General features: G+C 39.3%; 1 protein-coding gene across 2 annotated transcripts in view; it reads right to left on the reverse strand.

The window, feature by feature from the left end:
* fbxl17 (F-box and leucine-rich repeat protein 17) overlaps positions 1–18727 on the reverse strand; it is a 239313-nt gene that overhangs the window by 53598 nt on the left and 166988 nt on the right. For both annotated transcript variants that reach the window (XM_067612929.1, XM_067612937.1), the window contains one exon: positions 18197–18273. In XM_067612929.1, the coding sequence (XP_067469030.1) occupies positions 18197–18273 (77 nt within the window). Of the gene's footprint in view, positions 1–18196; positions 18274–18727 lie in introns of those variants that run through there.

Raw genomic sequence — 18727 nt, forward strand, 5'->3', positions numbered from 1 at the left:
AACACGATGGAGCTTTGAGGCTTGTGCGGCAGAAGCCTGATAGGTCACTGCATCATGTTCAGAGACAGGTAAAGTTAAGGAAATTTTCTGGATGTTACTTGTAATTATTGGCAGTAAAAGAATTCAAGGGATGGCCAAATGTTACAGGTCAAGGCAAAAAAAAAAAAACCCAACTATTATATTAGTAGCATCAAAGAAAGCTTTGCTGTTTGTACTGGAGGCTACATGATAACAAAGCAGAAAAGCAAGGTCGAGTTGCGCTGTGATTTTTCGCCAAAGGTTATGCGCCTCTACGGGAAAATGCAGCAGATAAATATTCTATCTGCAGAGGTAGGCAGCCTTGAAGCTGTGAATTCCAGCAGCATGAAATGTTCAAACACAATTCATTGTTTGCTTTCCCGTGCTCACCTTTTCATGCTTCATCTGATTCCAACCTCATGTCTCTGTGGGCCTAACACCACACAGCCTTACCATAAGCTTTAAATGGCCTTCAAAGTAGAATGAAAGAGGGCTGGATCTACACAGCCCCCTCATGCCCTCCACATGGCACTCCTGTTCAGGTTAAAATTAAGGTTTTAATAAAATTCCACTCTCAAATACTTACCATCTTATCATATATCATTATATATCTTAAATATGTGATGTTCAATGTATTAGAGGACTTACTGTATTTAAACTTATCTTACACCTGCCTCTTTTAGTTAGTAACTTTCCACATTTTCCAGAATACCTGTGGACAACTTTAAGATAACACTCAACTGAACTGGCTGAATTTCACCCGTGGATTTTAGTAAGTGATAAGCAACAATTGTGTGATAGTGACTGTAAGCCAAGATTGCACTGCTAAAGCTAATCACATGTCCTGTGGGTCCATTATATGATGTACAGTACACTCGCCGAGTACACCTGTGCAATCTAATGCAATGCAATACAACAACTCTGCCACACATTCTACTTTTAAGAAGCTTATACATTTTCAGTTTTTGTTGACGTCGTCAGAAAATGTATACGCTTTGTAAAAGTAGATTTTTTTTTACACACAAATAAGGCAGCTGCTCTCAGCTTTCTATGAATCACAGATTCTTCCCAAAACACTCACACCTATAATACCCTCACAACCAAAAATATTCACATATGACAGGTATTTATGTGTCTTGTACAACTTTTTAGTAGTATGTAGTCGCTCACTCCTCATTGTTCGGGTGCTCTACGGTCTGTTTTTCTCTATGCCTACCCTTTTTTCACTCCACAATAGTAAACACTAAGAATAAGCATATAAAATCATGCACACGCAACCAAACACACTCCAGAATGACACAGACACACACAAACAGGCCTCCTCACTGTCTCTTTCCTGCGTCTGGGTGTCAGGCATATAATTGAGGGCTTACAATGTGCTCCCCTTCTGCTAAGCCGTCCTATCTATCAGGCCACACACTGCTCTCACAAACTGCCCTCCACTGGTACACATCTGATTAGGGCTGCTCTGTAAATGAAGCTTTACAGGACAGACTGATAACAGAAGGAGAGAGGATAGGAGGAGAGGGGAAAAAGGAAGATTACAATATGTAAAGAGGAGGCGAGCCGTAGACAGACTTGAGTGCCAAACAAGAACACCAAGGTGGGGACAAGAGGAAGAGGACAGTGATACATGAAGCAGGGAGGTAGAGGGAGGTCATGACATGCAGACATGGCAGTATCACCTCTCCTTTCACTTTCATTCTGTAACTCTTTGCTGACTATGTGACCACTTGAGATTTTTTTGAGTGACAGGACTGACATTTCTTTCTTTAAGAATGGCTCTTGAAACTCATAATTGAACTAGTTATGTTTTGCAGTCATTTTTGCTTCAGTTTAAAATGGTCTTGACTAGTTACAATATCTGGCCAGCTTTTTAATTCGGATTCTTTTAAGTAGTCTTATTATAGAGAATTTTAAAATTTCAATTATCTTATAAATTAATTAACATAGTTAATCTCCAATTTTGTATCACCCTCAAGAATTCTATTTAACCTTTAAATTAATCTTCGCTCATAAGCCAAGGCTATTCAACTGGTAGCCCCAAATCCTTTCAGATAGTCTCTTTGACTTGTTTTGAGCAACTAATTGGAAACAGTATTAATATACTCTAGAAAAATATGCCTTGAGATAGATGTTACCACTTATCCTGCTTTGTCTTAAGAATTTGAAATATCCTGGTAGCCGATTTCCAGTAAAACTCAACCTTGTTTTCTAAAATGCTCTCTTCTATAAAAACACAATCCAGTGATAAAATCAGATACTTGAGTCAGAGCACAGAAGATCGTTTATCTGTTGGTACAAAAAGCATGTGTATTATTTTATGCAGTTCAAAACAATATTACTCAAACTATGACACTGCTTTTTGGAGCTAAACATCATATTTTTTGCTTATTTTATGTTATAATCAGCTTTACAAGAAAAATAGAATTTGGTGTCATCTAGCAGAAGGGACATGGCAGAAATGGAATATAATCTTCATAAGTATGTTTTAATTAGTGTATAATCCCATGAAAATATGAATCGTTTTCGTTACCTTAGAATGAGCCCTTTATATCTACGTAGGGAGCGGGTCCTCTTCCATGGAGGCCGCCATGTTGCACCGCCATGTTGCTACAGTAGCCCAGAACAGACAAACCAAACACTGGTTCTAGAGAGGGCCCGTCGAATTTTTCGCAAGTGGGTTCTCCTACACGCTTGGAAGGGGAAGGGGAAGGGAAGGGTATTCAGTTGGTTGCAATCTGCAAACCTCACCACTAGATGCCACTAAATCCTACATACTAGGCCTTTAAAATCAGTAGCCTTTATATGGCGAATGTGTAAAATCCAATACCAAATGCAAATTTTTTACAAGAGCCTCCAAAATCACTCTGAAATGATGCAAGTAACGAGGTTGTTAAGATATGATTGTTAAAAAAACTGATTCTACAACTTTTAATGAGGAGAATTATTACATCAAGTTGGGAGCAACGACCTCACTGCTAATCGAACAATCCCATGCAAATCTAACACATTATACAAAACAGACACACATCGAATTACAGTAAGCACATGTGCTGTGTTACAGTAAATCAAGGGAGTGCCATGACAGCAACCCCCTCCCCTGCCTTTCATGTTTAAAGAGCAGCGATTTACACATGTCTTTTATCATATAATCATTTACATACACACACAAAACACACGCACCAAGTATAACGGCAGGGGTTTTGTTCTGTTATCACTGCCATTGATCAAATGATGAGGGGGGATAGACAGCACCCTGTTTGACACCATGGCTATTTGCCAGAGCTGCTGCTGAAACATGCTTAAGAGTCATGAGCTAAGCCATTTAAACATGGCCAATGCATTATGTATTATGGCCGTTCCCCATCAACTGAATGATGTACAGCACTTTTGTCAAACAACTGGGTAACAGCAGGAAAGGACATCATATGGACAGAGAGGGGGAAAAAAGCAATGCAGTGAAAAAGTCATAGCAGCTGACTTTAGGAGCCGATGAAAAAGTGAGGAGTGGAAAAAAAGAGGATGAAAGATGATATTAGGAATCCAAATGAAAAGTGACCTTTAAGTACAAATAGATTTTGAATTTAGATACTACAGTAACCTTCCTGTAAGCAGAGGAATCCTACAGAGATAAAGACGGGGATGTTCTCTTGGACTGCGGCCACCAAGGTGGAGTAAACCATAGCAACGATAGGAGGTAAATGACAGGTCAAAGGTCAGAGCCAGCAGGAGGAAATGACATCAGCAGGAAGTATGAATAAACAGTGGGGGATAATCACCCAATACAAGCACTGACCTTGCAAGAGATTAGCAGTGGCATTATCTCTCAAATATACAGATGTAGAGATACAGATAAATGAGGGGGTGACCTTCCAAAAAGAAAGTTTGGAATCTTAACTCGGATGTGTAACTGTGAGGTAGATAAATTATCTAAAAGATAGTATGTTGCTTTTAGCTTTGCTATTTCATTGCCAATTCTAAATTTAATTGAGAAACTTGTGTCCTAAACGTGTTACAATAAATCAGGCTTATTGATAGTGTCTTATATTTTTATATTTTCTGTTCATTCATGTTTCAAATATACATCTTTTTATAGTTGTAACTGACAAGCAGAGACATTTGTAATTTTTAAACTAAGAACTGAAACAGAAAAGAAATTACAAAACCAGCACTCAAAAAGAAAATACTGGCAAAGGAGCAGTTATTTTAAGTTCCAGTAGTTACATGCACTTTTCTTCAGATATAATAAAAGGCAACTGCCGGCCAAGCTTAAAAATCAAAGTGTTCTTTAAGGTTCATCAGTGAAGAAGAAATCTCAATTGAAGAGCATGCCCTACAGCGAAAAAGCCCCTGGCATTCTTCATGCTGCTTCTGCTTTATGGCTTATAAAAATCTAAAACGACAGTATCTTACTAAAACAGCTACACTGAAAATTTAGTTACTTGGTGGGTTTTGGCTGGCTTTAGACTATAGTGGTTTTATACCTTTGTATTACTCACTACTGAGTCAGACGTGAGATAGCAGAAAAATACCAAACAGACCTAAAGAATTGTGATTAACAGCTGGATACTGACGTCAAGTGGTATTTACAATTCAAAAGGGTGTAATGGTGATCACTTTTATATGAAATGAACATGGACAAGAACATTCATCTTATATGCTGGTGACATTTCTAACATTAATACTTCATTATAGAAACGTCATTGTTCTCACCTTTGCGCAGCTGAACCATTAAGGAACACTTTTCAACATATCAAGACATTTCTCCTTGAATAGTTGGAATAGGTCATTATCAGCTGCTTGCATTTGAAGTTTTGTTTATGTTCAATTTCATGGTCGATCTTCTCTTGCATCTTTACTTTGGCACCACGAGTTAGCAGGTCAGTAGGCTGTTCTTCTGTTGGTTGTTTAACACACATATTAAAGTATCCTTCTTTTTATTTCATGGGAATAAGTTAGTGACAATTAGCTCAGAAGTAGCATATCATAATTTCTAGTTAGTTAGTTTAGTTTCTAGATAGTAATATGCTGAAACACTTTACAATGTTTCCTCATGTGAAATGTGATATTTCTTTTAGCATGACAACTACAACAAAATAATACTGAAATATCATCCAGGTAAGGTCATTGTTTTGCAGGGGTTTTGAAATTGGAAGTAATGCTGGAAAAATATCAAGTCAAAACAATAATGTTACAAAAAAAAGAGAAGAACATACTAAAAATAGTAGCACAACAGCCAGGGTAATACAAATCATGAGAACCGGAAGGCAACGAAGAGCTATGATTTCAGTGGCCATTTCTCTAAAGGACCTGGCAAAACATTATCAGTGGGAGTCAGAGCTAACTATAGAACCCACAGCAGGGTGCTTTAACTATTAAACACTCCCAAATCTGGTCACCAACACACATCAACACCCACATAACCTAGAGGACAGCTCTATTCACACCTGAGAGGGATGAGGAGGAGGAAAAATGAGGAGCAAGGGACAGATCTAGAGAGCAAGACAGTGGGGGAGAGGAAAGGAAGGAGTGCGGCAATGCACAAGAAAATAAAATGAGATTACCAGAGAGAGAAAGAGAAATCTCTAAGACATTATAGCAGTACTGAGCATTTTACACCTGTCCACAGGCTGAATCAGTGCTACTCAGAAGCAAAGGCACAGCGGATATGATGCTGCCTCGACTGGGAACAAACACACATGTACGCACAGGAACTAATAAGAAAAATGAGAAAATGCAATGTCTCACTTTGCTTCTATAAACAAAAACCTTATAGCCAGCAATAACGGGGACATCTTCTGCACACTTACACAGCTTGGTGTTATTGAGTCCCATGGGCACACTTAGAGCGCGCTGTTATTAGGAACTACAGGGCTGAGAGAGTGAGAAAGAAGGAGAGATAGAGCAAGAAGACAGGAGGGAGAGAACAAATGGACCATTTATTTCAAAGCTTCATAATAACACATGGGGCCTATTGTTGCTAAAGCCTCTCTATCAGAAAGATTATTGTCATCCAGCAGATATGAGACATGATTACATCCTCTGGCAGCATGTATACATACACACCTCCGCACACAGGGACACATACATCTGTATACACAAACAAACATTTACATATAAATCTGTTATGAACGCACATACACCCAAGTCATTCTAATCTTTTTCCGCCATAGACTTAAGCCTGAAATAGCAAAGGCTTAAGTATTTTCTCTTTTTCGAAAGTTAAAGGCAAAGTGTGTGTTCTGCAATTTGATTGTGTGAGTGAAGGAAAATATTAGCATGAGCTCAAAAGTGCATCTATAAAATGTGTGTATACTGCCCGTGTGATTGTGTTTGCATCTATGTGTGCAAATGCAAACTGGGCTTGCGTAACTGTAATCCACGTAGCAAGGGTGTGTGTGTTAGTGGCTGAGAGAGAGAGAGAGAGAAAGTGTGTATGTGTGTGACCAGTAAAATGGTAGACAGCATAAGCCCTAGCCTTCACAGCTTAAGCCCCCCTCACTTTTCTCCCCCATAAGGCAAACAGTGGATAGACCACAGGGCTTAGCTGGAGAAAGAGGAGGAGAGGACAATATATGGAAACTAATTCAATTTCAGCCTCTTTGCACTGCTTCCCAATCTGTAAATACCACCACAGGCTGATGTAAGAAAATGAAAATCTCAACTTATATACTCAGATATGCACATGCAGAATCTGTAGATTGGAATCCTATAGAGGTGTACTTATGCTCTTGAGCAGGGGTCATCCAGCTATATGTCTTCCCCCTGAGGAGGTTCAAGTCCAGCCTTTCAAGCGCTTCCTGCTCTCTCCTTACCTGTCACCCTCTCAGTTTTCCTGTGTATCATCTAATGAACTTTCCAAACTTGCAAATGGTGGGAAAAATGGTCATTCTTCTTATTCTCTACAGACAGGCAGTTCTGCAGAGTTTCCTTGGCTAAAGCCAAAGGCAAACTTTTTTGTGATTGACACATTTTTTACCTACTCATAGGGTTTTACTTGTTGCATTTTTTACTGTAGCATTTTAAAAGATGAATACTCCCACTGATTTGAAAACAAAAAAGAATAGTGTCTTATGTATAAGAGAGAAGTAACAGGAGCGCTGCTGGTGTCCCTCAAACCACCGGTGCTCATGGAAGGGAATAGTATTGAAGAAGAGCAGAAGAATTATGACCAAAAAACTGCATAAAAAATCCAAGTCCAGGCACTCAAGGTAGGTATGAAAAATAAAAGGTCTTTATTTCGGCGGACTAGTGTCATTGAAAAACACACCAACGAATGTTGGCTTGCGCCTTCTTCAGGGTGTGTCTAATATATGTCTAATGCTTACTTGCAATTTCGTTAAATTGAGACCACAGCTGAAACGATTAATTAATCTATATGTTGATTGACAGAAAATTAACCTGCAACAATTTGATAAACTAAGTTTCAGCAGTTTTTTAAGCAGACCTACCAAACATTCTCTAGTTCTTCTTCTCAAATGCAGGAATTAGCTGCTTTACTCTGTTTTATCAACAAGTCATTATTAGCTCTCAATTGCTAAACTCGGAAAATTATTATTGCAAATCATTGCTCCATTACTAAGATTTGAAGACTTACATTAGGCTTTGATGTCTGCTATGACGATGTTGATTGACTGATGTGATTGACAGTTTGCTCACCCGCTGCTCTCCCCGGCATCCCCGACACTGAGTTGGACTACTGCTGCAATATTTCGTAAGTTTAATGTAACTTGATTATGATGCCCTGTTTGCACAATTTAGCTGAAGTAGCTAAGTAAAGTAGCCCAAGTACACATCTGACTGTTTCCAGAGTGTGAAAGGCAACATCCCGCACGCCTTATTTGGAAGGTCTGGCTCGAAACGGAAAAGATGGCACCAAGTATAGGCTGCAAGTCTGGGCTTCAAACAGGCTCCAATGCAAACCAACAGTTGACGTCACACCTCGCTACGTCTATTTTTACACACAGTTTATGGTTTTGCACTGTTGGTTGGATGAAACACAACATCATCCTGTCAGACATCATCCTGAGCTCTTGCAAATTATGATGGGCTTTCTCACTATCTCTTGACATTTCATAGATTAACTGAGAAGATAGCTTGCATATTAATTGATGATGAAAATAATTGTTAGCTGCAGCCCTTGACAAGACACAGCAAATACGAGCACCCTAAACTGCAAGGATCCAGGTGGTCTCGCAGTAGTAGTGGAGTCCATCTCTGAGCTAAGTGTTCTGCTGGTTGTTTTCCCTGCAGCTCAAGCACTCTCATTGATTTGCAGAGATAATAACCCACTTTATGAGTTTTTGCCCTCACTATGTCCAGTAGTGCTCTACAACATATGTTACTCTCCTCCTCTCTGCCCTACTATCTCTTCCCCCTCGAGGAGCAAACACACAGCTTATGAATTTTCCTAGTAGGTGTCATTTCTGTGTACTACTGCTCCATTGGTTTTTAGGGTCATGGTGTGATATGGAAAGGGGTCATGGGATTTGGCCTATGGGCTTGGCTACCTCCGGTACCGTTGTTTTACGCTTAATGGAATTGTTGTCAGGAGGATCACACCTGGGTAGTTCTCCTGTCAGGTTGTGTTGTGATGGTTACACTCTTCAACATTTAAGTCACCAGGTGAATAAAAAATCATTTTAGCTCTCCAAGACCAAGGACCTCAGAGATTGAACTAAACAATGTGCTGATATTCACTGACAATACAGCTATTGTAATGTCAGCAATAAAATAATCTAACTTATCATCTCTCAATCAATTTAAAAATAATCTTATAATAAGATTAAATGTATTTGTTTCCAACATATTTACAGGTATAGCTTTTAGCTTCCTACAATATTGATCATTATTATTTGGCCATTTTGTATGCCCCCACAAGAAAAGAGCAGCATGATTTTTGATGGTCCCTAAACTGGATTCAATCAAACCTCCTAGGCTTAAAGTGAAATAAAAAAATGTTTCTGCCAGTCCGTCACTTACACAAAAGGTATAAAAATGATTCTCATGTTTAAAAACCTAACTGTATAGGCTACTAAAGGCCACGGACATTAACAGACACACTCAAACTGCAAACCAAGAAACCATAACTTTTTTCTTATTCATCACACAAACACGCATACGCACACAACCATCCTCGCAGTGGTGATAGACAAACAAAGATTGTCTATTGACTTGCTCCCCTTAGCAGCCAACATAAATCTGCTGTGCTGCTCTGCGCATTTTAATCGACTGCTTTTAGAGTTACATTATTTACCTACTGAATGCCAGACAGAGAGGAGCAAACAAGCTATTACACTATCTAAGTTTACATCACATTATGTTTGCAGCACTTAGACTGTATGGTGGTGAATAACTGCTCAGTAAACAAACAAGATGCCGGGGAAACACATGAATGCTTGAAGAGAAATAGAGAGAAGAGAGAAAGAAACAGAAGGTGATGTATGAGAACAGCTAGTGCAACGAAGCTACAGCTTTCTACATTGTTGCCGTATCACCGTGAGGTTTGATCATGTCATCATGTAAATACAATAATTTATCATTCATTTCATTAAAGTCCTCCTCACTTTTCTTTACTGCAGTGACTCCAATATTGTGACATTTTCAAAATGGCACCGTGCCAAACAACCTTGGCCTGCAAGAAACTGATATCCTGCCGAAGGGTTTGACATGAACATCAATCGCACAAACAGTGCAGAATAATGAAAGTGAACACTGGCTTAAGGTTAAGCAAGCACAATAACTCCTCAGTTTTGAGTTAACCCTAATGGCCTCATCATACTGAATATGGGAGCATAACAATCACATGCCATTTTCATTGTTGGTAAGATAGTTACAGTGCTGTTTCAGCTGCTTTTATGCTAAGCAAACTCACCTTGTAAAAAGCAATATGATACTCTGGGGAGTGTGTGTATCAAAATTTCCCCAGCGGCAAGGAAACCTGTTAAAGTACACGCAAGCTCACACGAAGGCATGTAAACAAGCACAGAGTCACACGAATACACACACAGACAAAGACTTATACATACAGCCATACTTCATTCTTGAGGTTGTGCTCAAGAGGAGGGGCCGGGAAGCCCCATCTATCAACGTTCAGGGCATTTAGAATAAACCGCCTCAGATGAAAGCTAGAGCTAAAAGATGGATGGAAAGAAGGATGAAAGGGGAAAAGAGAGGAGGAAGGAGGTTTGGTCTTAGAACAGGGTTCATAGCAGGAAAAGTGGAGAACAATTTAGATGCGTGTTAACTATGTGAGAGCTTTGGAGCTGGGGGTGACCAAATAAGAGAATAAGACAAATTAAAATTGAATGACAACAAAAATCTCACAAGCTGACTGATAGATAAATACAGATGGACAAAACGAAATACACAATCTGAGAAGCTCAGTCGCTCTTACACAACAACTCAACACAATTACAACAGTCTGGAAGATGGGCTGTCATTTTCAGGATTTCTTATTAGGGGTAATATAGTTGAAAAATGGGAGTAGTTTGTTCACAAAGTATTTCACCCACTTTAAATTCCCATTTTAAAGATTTTTAATGATGTCCTTAGTGTTACTCAACACATAAGAGTCTCCTGGATGATTTAACTAGACTACACTTCAACTTCATTTCTGTTTTACGTTTGGTATGACAGATGGATCCAAACACTAGAATATATGAGCCTCAGCCACTGTTTCTATGGAGAAGATGCCAGCCAGAGAAGCAAATCAGATCTGAAGCAACTCAAAACACTTAAAGGGAAATTTCGCCACGTTTTATGTGGATGTCCAATCAGTGTTGATGGTATATGTAGTCAACTGAGGCAATAAATTCCTATATTGACCAAGAAAACTGAGTTTTCCTGCTCGTGGAGCCATGCTGGCAGTGCCTACATGAACCAGGATGCACTGCATGCGAGCTTCTGATACCCAGCCCCCAAACCTACTCTGGTTTGAATAAGTATGGCTGAATGTCCGAATTAGCCAAAACACTGTAAAGTGTATCCTCATTCATAACATGCTTTGCACTCATATCTTGAAATGCCATATTCACTGTTGGAAATGTGGCTAGTTTACAATACAAGCAAAGAGAACAAGGAAGTTTTGTTTTTGAGCAGCATCTAGAGCACAGCCCCCGGCTACCCAGAGACCGAGACCAGAAATCCAAGCTGAAATAGCCTGTAGTTCTTCCACATCTCCAACAATGTCACTGTACAGAGACAGAGACACAGAACATTGGCAACAACTACAGGTGTTTTTCACACTCTATCCCTAATTCGGAGAGCTAGAGATAAAGTTGAAAATCAGCGAAATAGCCCCTTAATAGTGGCAATTGGGAACTACATATGGTGCTATAGATGCAGAATTCATCTGAAATTGACCCAGACCCTCGTATTAAACTACTGTAAACTGCTGAATATACTGTATATCAGGTTTCTATAAGGTGTTACATGTAGCTTCCATTTGCTGTACAATAGACAGACACGTTTGTTTATTTTGAACTGTTCATATTTTGCTCACGATGATGATTCAACCAAGAAAATCTCATTTCCTTCCTAAGCATTGGATGTACTCCAAATGCCAGTCACCTGACACTGTCTATGCAAAAAAATGAATTGGACTTTGACTTCCATCACTCTGCAAGCCTGAAATAATTCCTCCCACTTTGCAACTCTATAGAAGCTCCGCTTAAAGTCCTCTAAAAGCAGACCAAAGCTGCTCCTTTTCTTCCCCTTCACTCATACACATTCTCCCACAGGTGTCTCACTTGATCTTGTATTCGCACTGATGTACACAGGAGGCCATGACTGACAAGGTAAGGGATTGTGCGGGTGAAAGAGGAGAATTACCATATGTAAAGAACGGAGGTGCCAAGGTCTCTCTTTTTGTCTCTGGATAAAGCAGATGGGCTACCAGGGACAAGATAAGCACAGGTAGATGAACACACACACACACACACTGTAGACACACAAATGGATGCATGTGAATGCAAAACACACATGAAAACAAAAGCCACACACTGAGCGCGAGAGTGAGAGGAGACGAGAAGGTATCGCTGTCTATCCAGGTGTGTTGAAGATGCAGTATGGGCCATTGCTTGTGTAAGGGTCGGTCAATGAGGATGACAATGCTGGAATAGAGATCTGATTAGCACTGGGAGAGAGGCTGAGTAGGTTTTCTCATCAAGATCAGCTTTCAAACCATTTATAGTAGTACTTTTATTTCTGCTGGGGAGATGGACAAACTGAGACCCCACCGACCATATGCCTATGAAAGTGAGGAAATTAGGTGGTCCCATTTTTATTTAGTTATACCATGTGTAAAAAAAAAAGGGGAAAAGTGTGGTGTCTTTTAAGAAACTGCGTCATTGCATGGCATCTTTCTAATTACTGGAACCAAGGAGGTTTATTTTATTTTTTACCTTTGTCATGACATCTAAACTATTTTGATTGACCCCTCGATCCAACAACAGACACAATCACTTTCTAAACCCCAACATTTCTAAACTCAAACAACTTTAACTACTGTATCAGGTCATGTAAATATATAATTACTGTGTAATGTGTTGGAAAGTCAACCAATGTCTTTGCAGCCCCAGATGTCTGGAAGTATCAGTGATAAATTGGTACTCTGTAGATTAGGGGTTCTTAAACAAATGGTCAGGATTCAAAATTGTTCAATGGCCTGCAGCTGGAGGGTTTCCATATGAGAAGATGAGATGTTATATTATCAAAATAACCTTGGGTCTTGGGATAATACTAAATATATGCCATATGGGTTCCCTGTTTTTTGTGTCCAAGACCTACAGAGTACCCTTAATGCCTGATTAGATGAAAACACAGAGGATTTCTCTTATATTTATTAAATGAGCCACACTTAACAAGCTAGTTTAAGATACTTTATTTCTGATTTTGGTTTCATATCAGGATAATATCAGGGAGACAAAAAGAAAAAGAAAAATGCTTTGAAAAGTATACAAAACTTAAGTAGCACACAGAAAACAAAGTGTGGAATGAAAGAGAGGAAATCTGGAGAGAAGGCTTATTTGAAGAGGTTTAACTAAATCTTTCAGCAGTGTGACCATAATAGTAATTCATCACCAATCGTTAGTTACAGGTGTGCAAAATGCATAAATCTCATGTAATACGTGAATCACAGAATCCAGGTGTTTAACAAGACTCTATACTGCCTTGATTACAACCAAAATGTTATTTAAGCTAATTGGTTTGCATGTTCTTTGATGAATGAGAGATCTAGGAAGTGTTTTTTTTCACAGCACTAATAGGGCTTTCAGTAAGATCATTATGCCAAAAAAGCTCTATCCTCGCTTTGTCCATTTGTTTCCTCTTCCTCGCAAAATAATCTCTAAAACCATCTGCACTGAGAGTAAAATTACATGTTGCCTAGCTCTCTCCTGCTGCCATCTAAACCTGTCTTTATGTCTCTGGCTGTCTCTCTTCAGTGCTCCTATAAAATCACACAGGAAGCGAAAGCCGGGAGGAAAAAACAGAACACTCAAATGTAAGAGGCTTGTGGACATCTCAAATGCACTCAGAGAGGCCATTAATAAAAATAATTAGCACAGGAGATGGGCGGAAAAAACGGGGGCCGGCTTGGCAGATGTAAAATCTCATTTCTGTTATTTAATTTATCAGAGACTGAAGCAGGAAATCCACCAATCATTTTGTTAGAGCACAGAGCTCCTAAGACAGGCATCTCTATTCTGGAAGGATATGCACATACACACACACACATAAACACACACAGACCCCATCATCAGCCAAAGAGGGCCAGAGGGGTCATTAGTGAAGGAAGAAGATCAGATATCACCAATTCATCTTGGTCAAAATGATTAGAGAGACAGAAAGAGAGAGAGAGGGATATATAGGGGGTGGTTGTGTGCATTCCTGGTTTAATGTACTGTTGTGATCTTGGAGTCGTTAATCAAACACCAGTGGACACAAGCCCACGTAACATTTCATACATTTTAAGGCTCAGGTTCAGAGAGGTCAAGGTGATTATTGCCACAGTAACTCACAGAAGTCAGCAGCAAACTGCAACTCGTGTTGGAGAGTAATCATTAAAGTCTCCACTCATTGGCAACACATATCACATAATCACCATTTCCTTTGGAAAATCTCTGATAATTAGTACCTGGCATTAATATTTTTTCTCATATCTGTTGTCAAAACCATTACAGAATCAGCTAAATAGAGGTAATGCACAGAGGGGAAAAAGATGAATAGATAAAGTTTATAGCAGTCAGATACATCAAAAAAGTAATCAAAGCCCGGAGCTGTAAATTGATGACTGTGGCGTCTCTCAAAGTGCAAAGTTAAACTGCGAGTCTAATACCCCATTTAGAGATGCTTGCCAATGGTCTGCATTGGTCAACATCATGGATATATTTAGAAAAAGTGGATGCTGCGTTCCAAGATGATCGCCCCATTCAATCCAATGGAAGTTGCTACACCAAAAAACATATTAAGGCTTCTGTGGGTTTGTGCATGTTAGCACAACATTTTTAGAGTATGAGCACTAGAGTTCTTCTTTCTTCGGGCCAAGGTGATTGAGAGCATGTGCATGAGAGACTTCCTCTGGCTGAAATGGCTAACTTCCTGTTGGCTCAACATACAATCAGATGAAATAGAGAGCTGAAGTGAAACCAGAACTTCCAGTTTCTGTTCCAGAAGTAAGAGAATCTACTTCAAAATCCCACTGACATGTGTAACTACGATAATAACTACTTTTCTCAACAGTAAGTTGTGTGGCCCACTACCGTCCATATCTAAACATTTCATATGTTTAGATATGGATGGTAGTTTTTTGAAAAAACAATCAAATATAATTGTTTATTCAATATTTATGGTTTTAGCAGCCTTTAAAAGAACACCATTTCCCATAGGCCCAAGACTTATTGGAGGCGCATCCATGAGCTAGTCGAAGGGTCACAGCTAGTTTTCTCCTGGCGACTTTAGTTTTTCTGTGCTCACAAAGTAGTCGTTTAACTGTGTTAAAATCATAAAAGTTTCAACTTCTGAGAGCAAGAGTTGCAGTGGATGCAGAGTTGTCTCAGAAAGTGAGTCCCAGGAACGCGCTTCATTTTTTCAGAGAGACTGATGAAAGAAACTCTGAATCAGAGATTGCATTGAGTTATAGAAACTAGTGGAACAGAGGCTAGCCCAGACATTTCATCATGATTTCCGCACTCTGTAATTCACTAATAAAGCACTTCTAGACATTTTAGGGTGTTTGTGATGCTCATGAAAATGTACTCAATGTCGCCACTTTTGTAATAATTGTGCATGGAGAATTAGTATTTCATTGGCCAGTGTTTATCACACAATAGCAATACTGAGTGTGGCCCCTACACTAAAATCACCTCACAGCCCAACACTCTTCCTGAGGGTTTGTGACTCCCCATGACCTGGCTTGAATACATTTCATAAACTACTGCTTATGGTGCACAAGTGTTTCCTTAAAGGGGAGCTATTATTCTCATTTCCAAGCCTATATTTTTATTCTGGGACTTCACTATAGTAGCTTTGCATGATTCACAGTTCAATAACTCCTTATTTATCTTATACTGGCCCTTTATGCAGCCCCTCAGTTCAGCCTCTGTCTCTTAACAGGCAGTTTTAGCTCCTGTCTCTTTAAGGCCCCCCTCCCAAGGAACCCACTCTGTTCTAATTAGCCAACTTTCTGGAAGCCTACCAAGGGGCAGCTGTATCAGAGTCGCATTAAGTTACCGCTGATGAAAACCCAACATTTCCTGCTTTACTGCTTTATAATAAAAGCTTTTAAATGACTAAATAATAGGAGACTTTTATTGTGAAGAATTTACAGGAAATTAAATGTGTTCCTCACTGAATAAGTGGACCTTCATTAGCTGCACTAAAAAACAGTCGACACAACAAAATATGGAAATATGTTCTTTGTTCAACAGATCAGTTAGAAATAATGCAGGGAAGAATAGCAATAGCCATAGTGATGATGATGTTTGATGAAGAGCTGCAGACAACCAGCACACCTCCAATAGGTAAACAACTTGTTTTACTTTGCCCTGCTGTGTAATGGAAAAACACTCACAGCGTGCCAGCTCAACTTGAGTCATGGCTTGGCATGACTACCCCCAAAACAATTGAAAAATGCCATAATGTTAGTGGAGCAGAGCAGTGAACTTGCACGCTGTGTATGGAGCATATGACCATACAAAAAAATCCATCACGAGTTGATGTCAGCTCGGGCTGAAATTAGAAAAAAATGTTGGAAACCGAGTGTTCAGAGCAGTCTGAAGCCGGTGCTTTTTGCTCACAAGGATTACTGCTACATACATTTACCTCATTATTTAACATTTTGTCCATGTTTAATATGAACATCTGACATTGTAACATTATATATATGACTGGAAATAAGGAAAAGCATAATAGGTCCCCTTCAATTGATGAGAATTTTGTTTCATTTTGCATACATTTATACAATTACCCAACTAACCAACTAAAAACAAAAGAGAAAGATTGCAAGAGAAAGACAGAGAGTGTGCACCAATTGGGCAACAACTGAAAGTGCAACAAATCTCTGTGAATACAAATGAGAGTGGTCAAGCAAACCAATACATGGCTCTACGGTTTAGACACATCATATATTGGTCCCCTGTATGGAAAGAGTACAAAACACCATCATACCAGGCAAGTTCATCTGTGCCTCAATATTACATACAATGTCTCAATGGGCTTTACAGGCCCACAACAAAAAACACTCTAAGCTCTGTAAGCTCTCAAGCAAACACCATGGGTCTGACAAGCAGAGGGCTGGTTAGTGTCTTATCTCAGTAGTCCCTTTGTGAAATTTTCAATAAGCGAATAATTCAGACAACAGCAAGTTACAAAGCAAACAACTGAAGCAATATTATCCATCACAGGCATAAAGCCTTACTATCAAAGCTATAGACTACTTACTTTCTTAAGTTAGAAATCAATATTGAACTCACCTTAAGAGGCAACCTCAAGAAAACTTCATGGGAGTAACAAGCAGAAGGCTCTTCACTTTGTTATCTCATTAGTCCCTTTGTGTAAGTCTGAATAGGCAATTTTGAATAGGCAATTTTGAAAAGAAGAACCAGATAAGATAAAATCAATGGAAAACAGGCACAAACCCTAGCTATTCAAAAGTACTCAGGACATATTTAAAGCAAAAGTCAAATTAAATGTACCTTGACGATCAAAGTGAAACAAAAATTTCTTTCCAGTTAGATCACTGTTTTGAGCACATCATAGATTGTGGGTATTTTGGTTGGAAAGAGGATAAAAGAAAATAAAATAGGCAATAAAAAAGAACTTATATGTTCGCTTGAGTATTCTCTTAAAAAAGTATGCACCCAAAAAACAGTAGTTGGAGACACAGTTAGTAGCTGTCATTTGTTGAACTCCCAGGGTACACAGATACACAAAAAACTCACACATACACACACACACACACACACACACACAACACCATTACAACACGTAAACAGACAAATACCCTGCCTCACAAGGAATCAAATAATTAATGCAAGCAGTGTTAGTCAGCATTGCATTCCTGATGCTCTGGTATTGAAGTACCCCAACTGTGTGTTGTTCTGGAGCTGATAAAAGACTTAAATATGCTGCAAAACATATGGCAGAATGGAATCAAGCAGAGAAGCAAGGTAGTGTAAACAAAGTAAAAGGGGGGGATGATGCTAGAGGGATAAAAGCGCTGCCTGCCTGCCTGTACGCTGGGAAGGAAAACACCATGTATGTCTCCTGTCAGACAACAGAAATACCTCTAATCCACAAACACAAGCAAACGCATAGAAATCCTGCCAGGAGCAGTCATCATATTGTGCTCTGAGACAATATACCTCCTGCAATATTGAACTTCTCACACTTGAATTCACAAAAAGTCAGCTGTCAAGAAACCTTTTGGTAAATCTCTACTTAAAGTTATATCTCTAACTACAGTATGAACATCTCTGAAGTGCACTGAATAAATCCAACTGACATTACTTTATTCTGTGTGAAACTTTTCAATAATATTTTTATTGTTTGCAAGGGGCTGGCTGCAAAATCAAACAAGTCCTGAATCATGGCATTGACCGTGTGTGATAATGGTTATGATAATAATGTTGGAGGTTGACTGCAAACAAAAGCACACTGATTGAAAGTATCGTACCGTGGTCTGTGATTTTACAAGACACAAGGTAGAGCTCCTTCAGACTTCTCCCCTCCTTGGCGATGATTTCCACACACCTACAAGGAGACAGAGAGAAGAAACAAATGTTTTAATTGTCACCTGAGGCGTCTGTGTTCTGTATATTGTGCTTCACTTTTGCTTGAAGGCAATTTTGACTCCCCCCCCCCCAAAAAAAAACAGCGCAACGCACCCACATACACAACAGCTCTCTTTCTCTTAAACACCCCTTGTTACAAGCACAAGATTATTCCACAGTAAAGGTTAAACAGTACAGCTGCAGGGTCAGAACTGTTCACATATTCTGCCCCTGCTTCTTTTAACACACACATTAATAATTAAACACCTGATCTGATTAAAGAAGCATGCACTACCACAGGGGGTGTATATGTGTGTATTTGTGCATGTGAGTGCATGCGCAGACACACACGCACACACACACACACACATACATATATATACTAAGCTCTCTCACTTCAAAGAGTGATTCAGCCCAGTGCCTGAGCCCAAAGG

The sequence above is a fragment of the Thunnus thynnus genome, chromosome 2 (assembly GCF_963924715.1).
Source record: "Thunnus thynnus chromosome 2, fThuThy2.1, whole genome shotgun sequence".
NCBI lineage: Eukaryota > Metazoa > Chordata > Actinopteri > Scombriformes > Scombridae > Thunnus > Thunnus thynnus.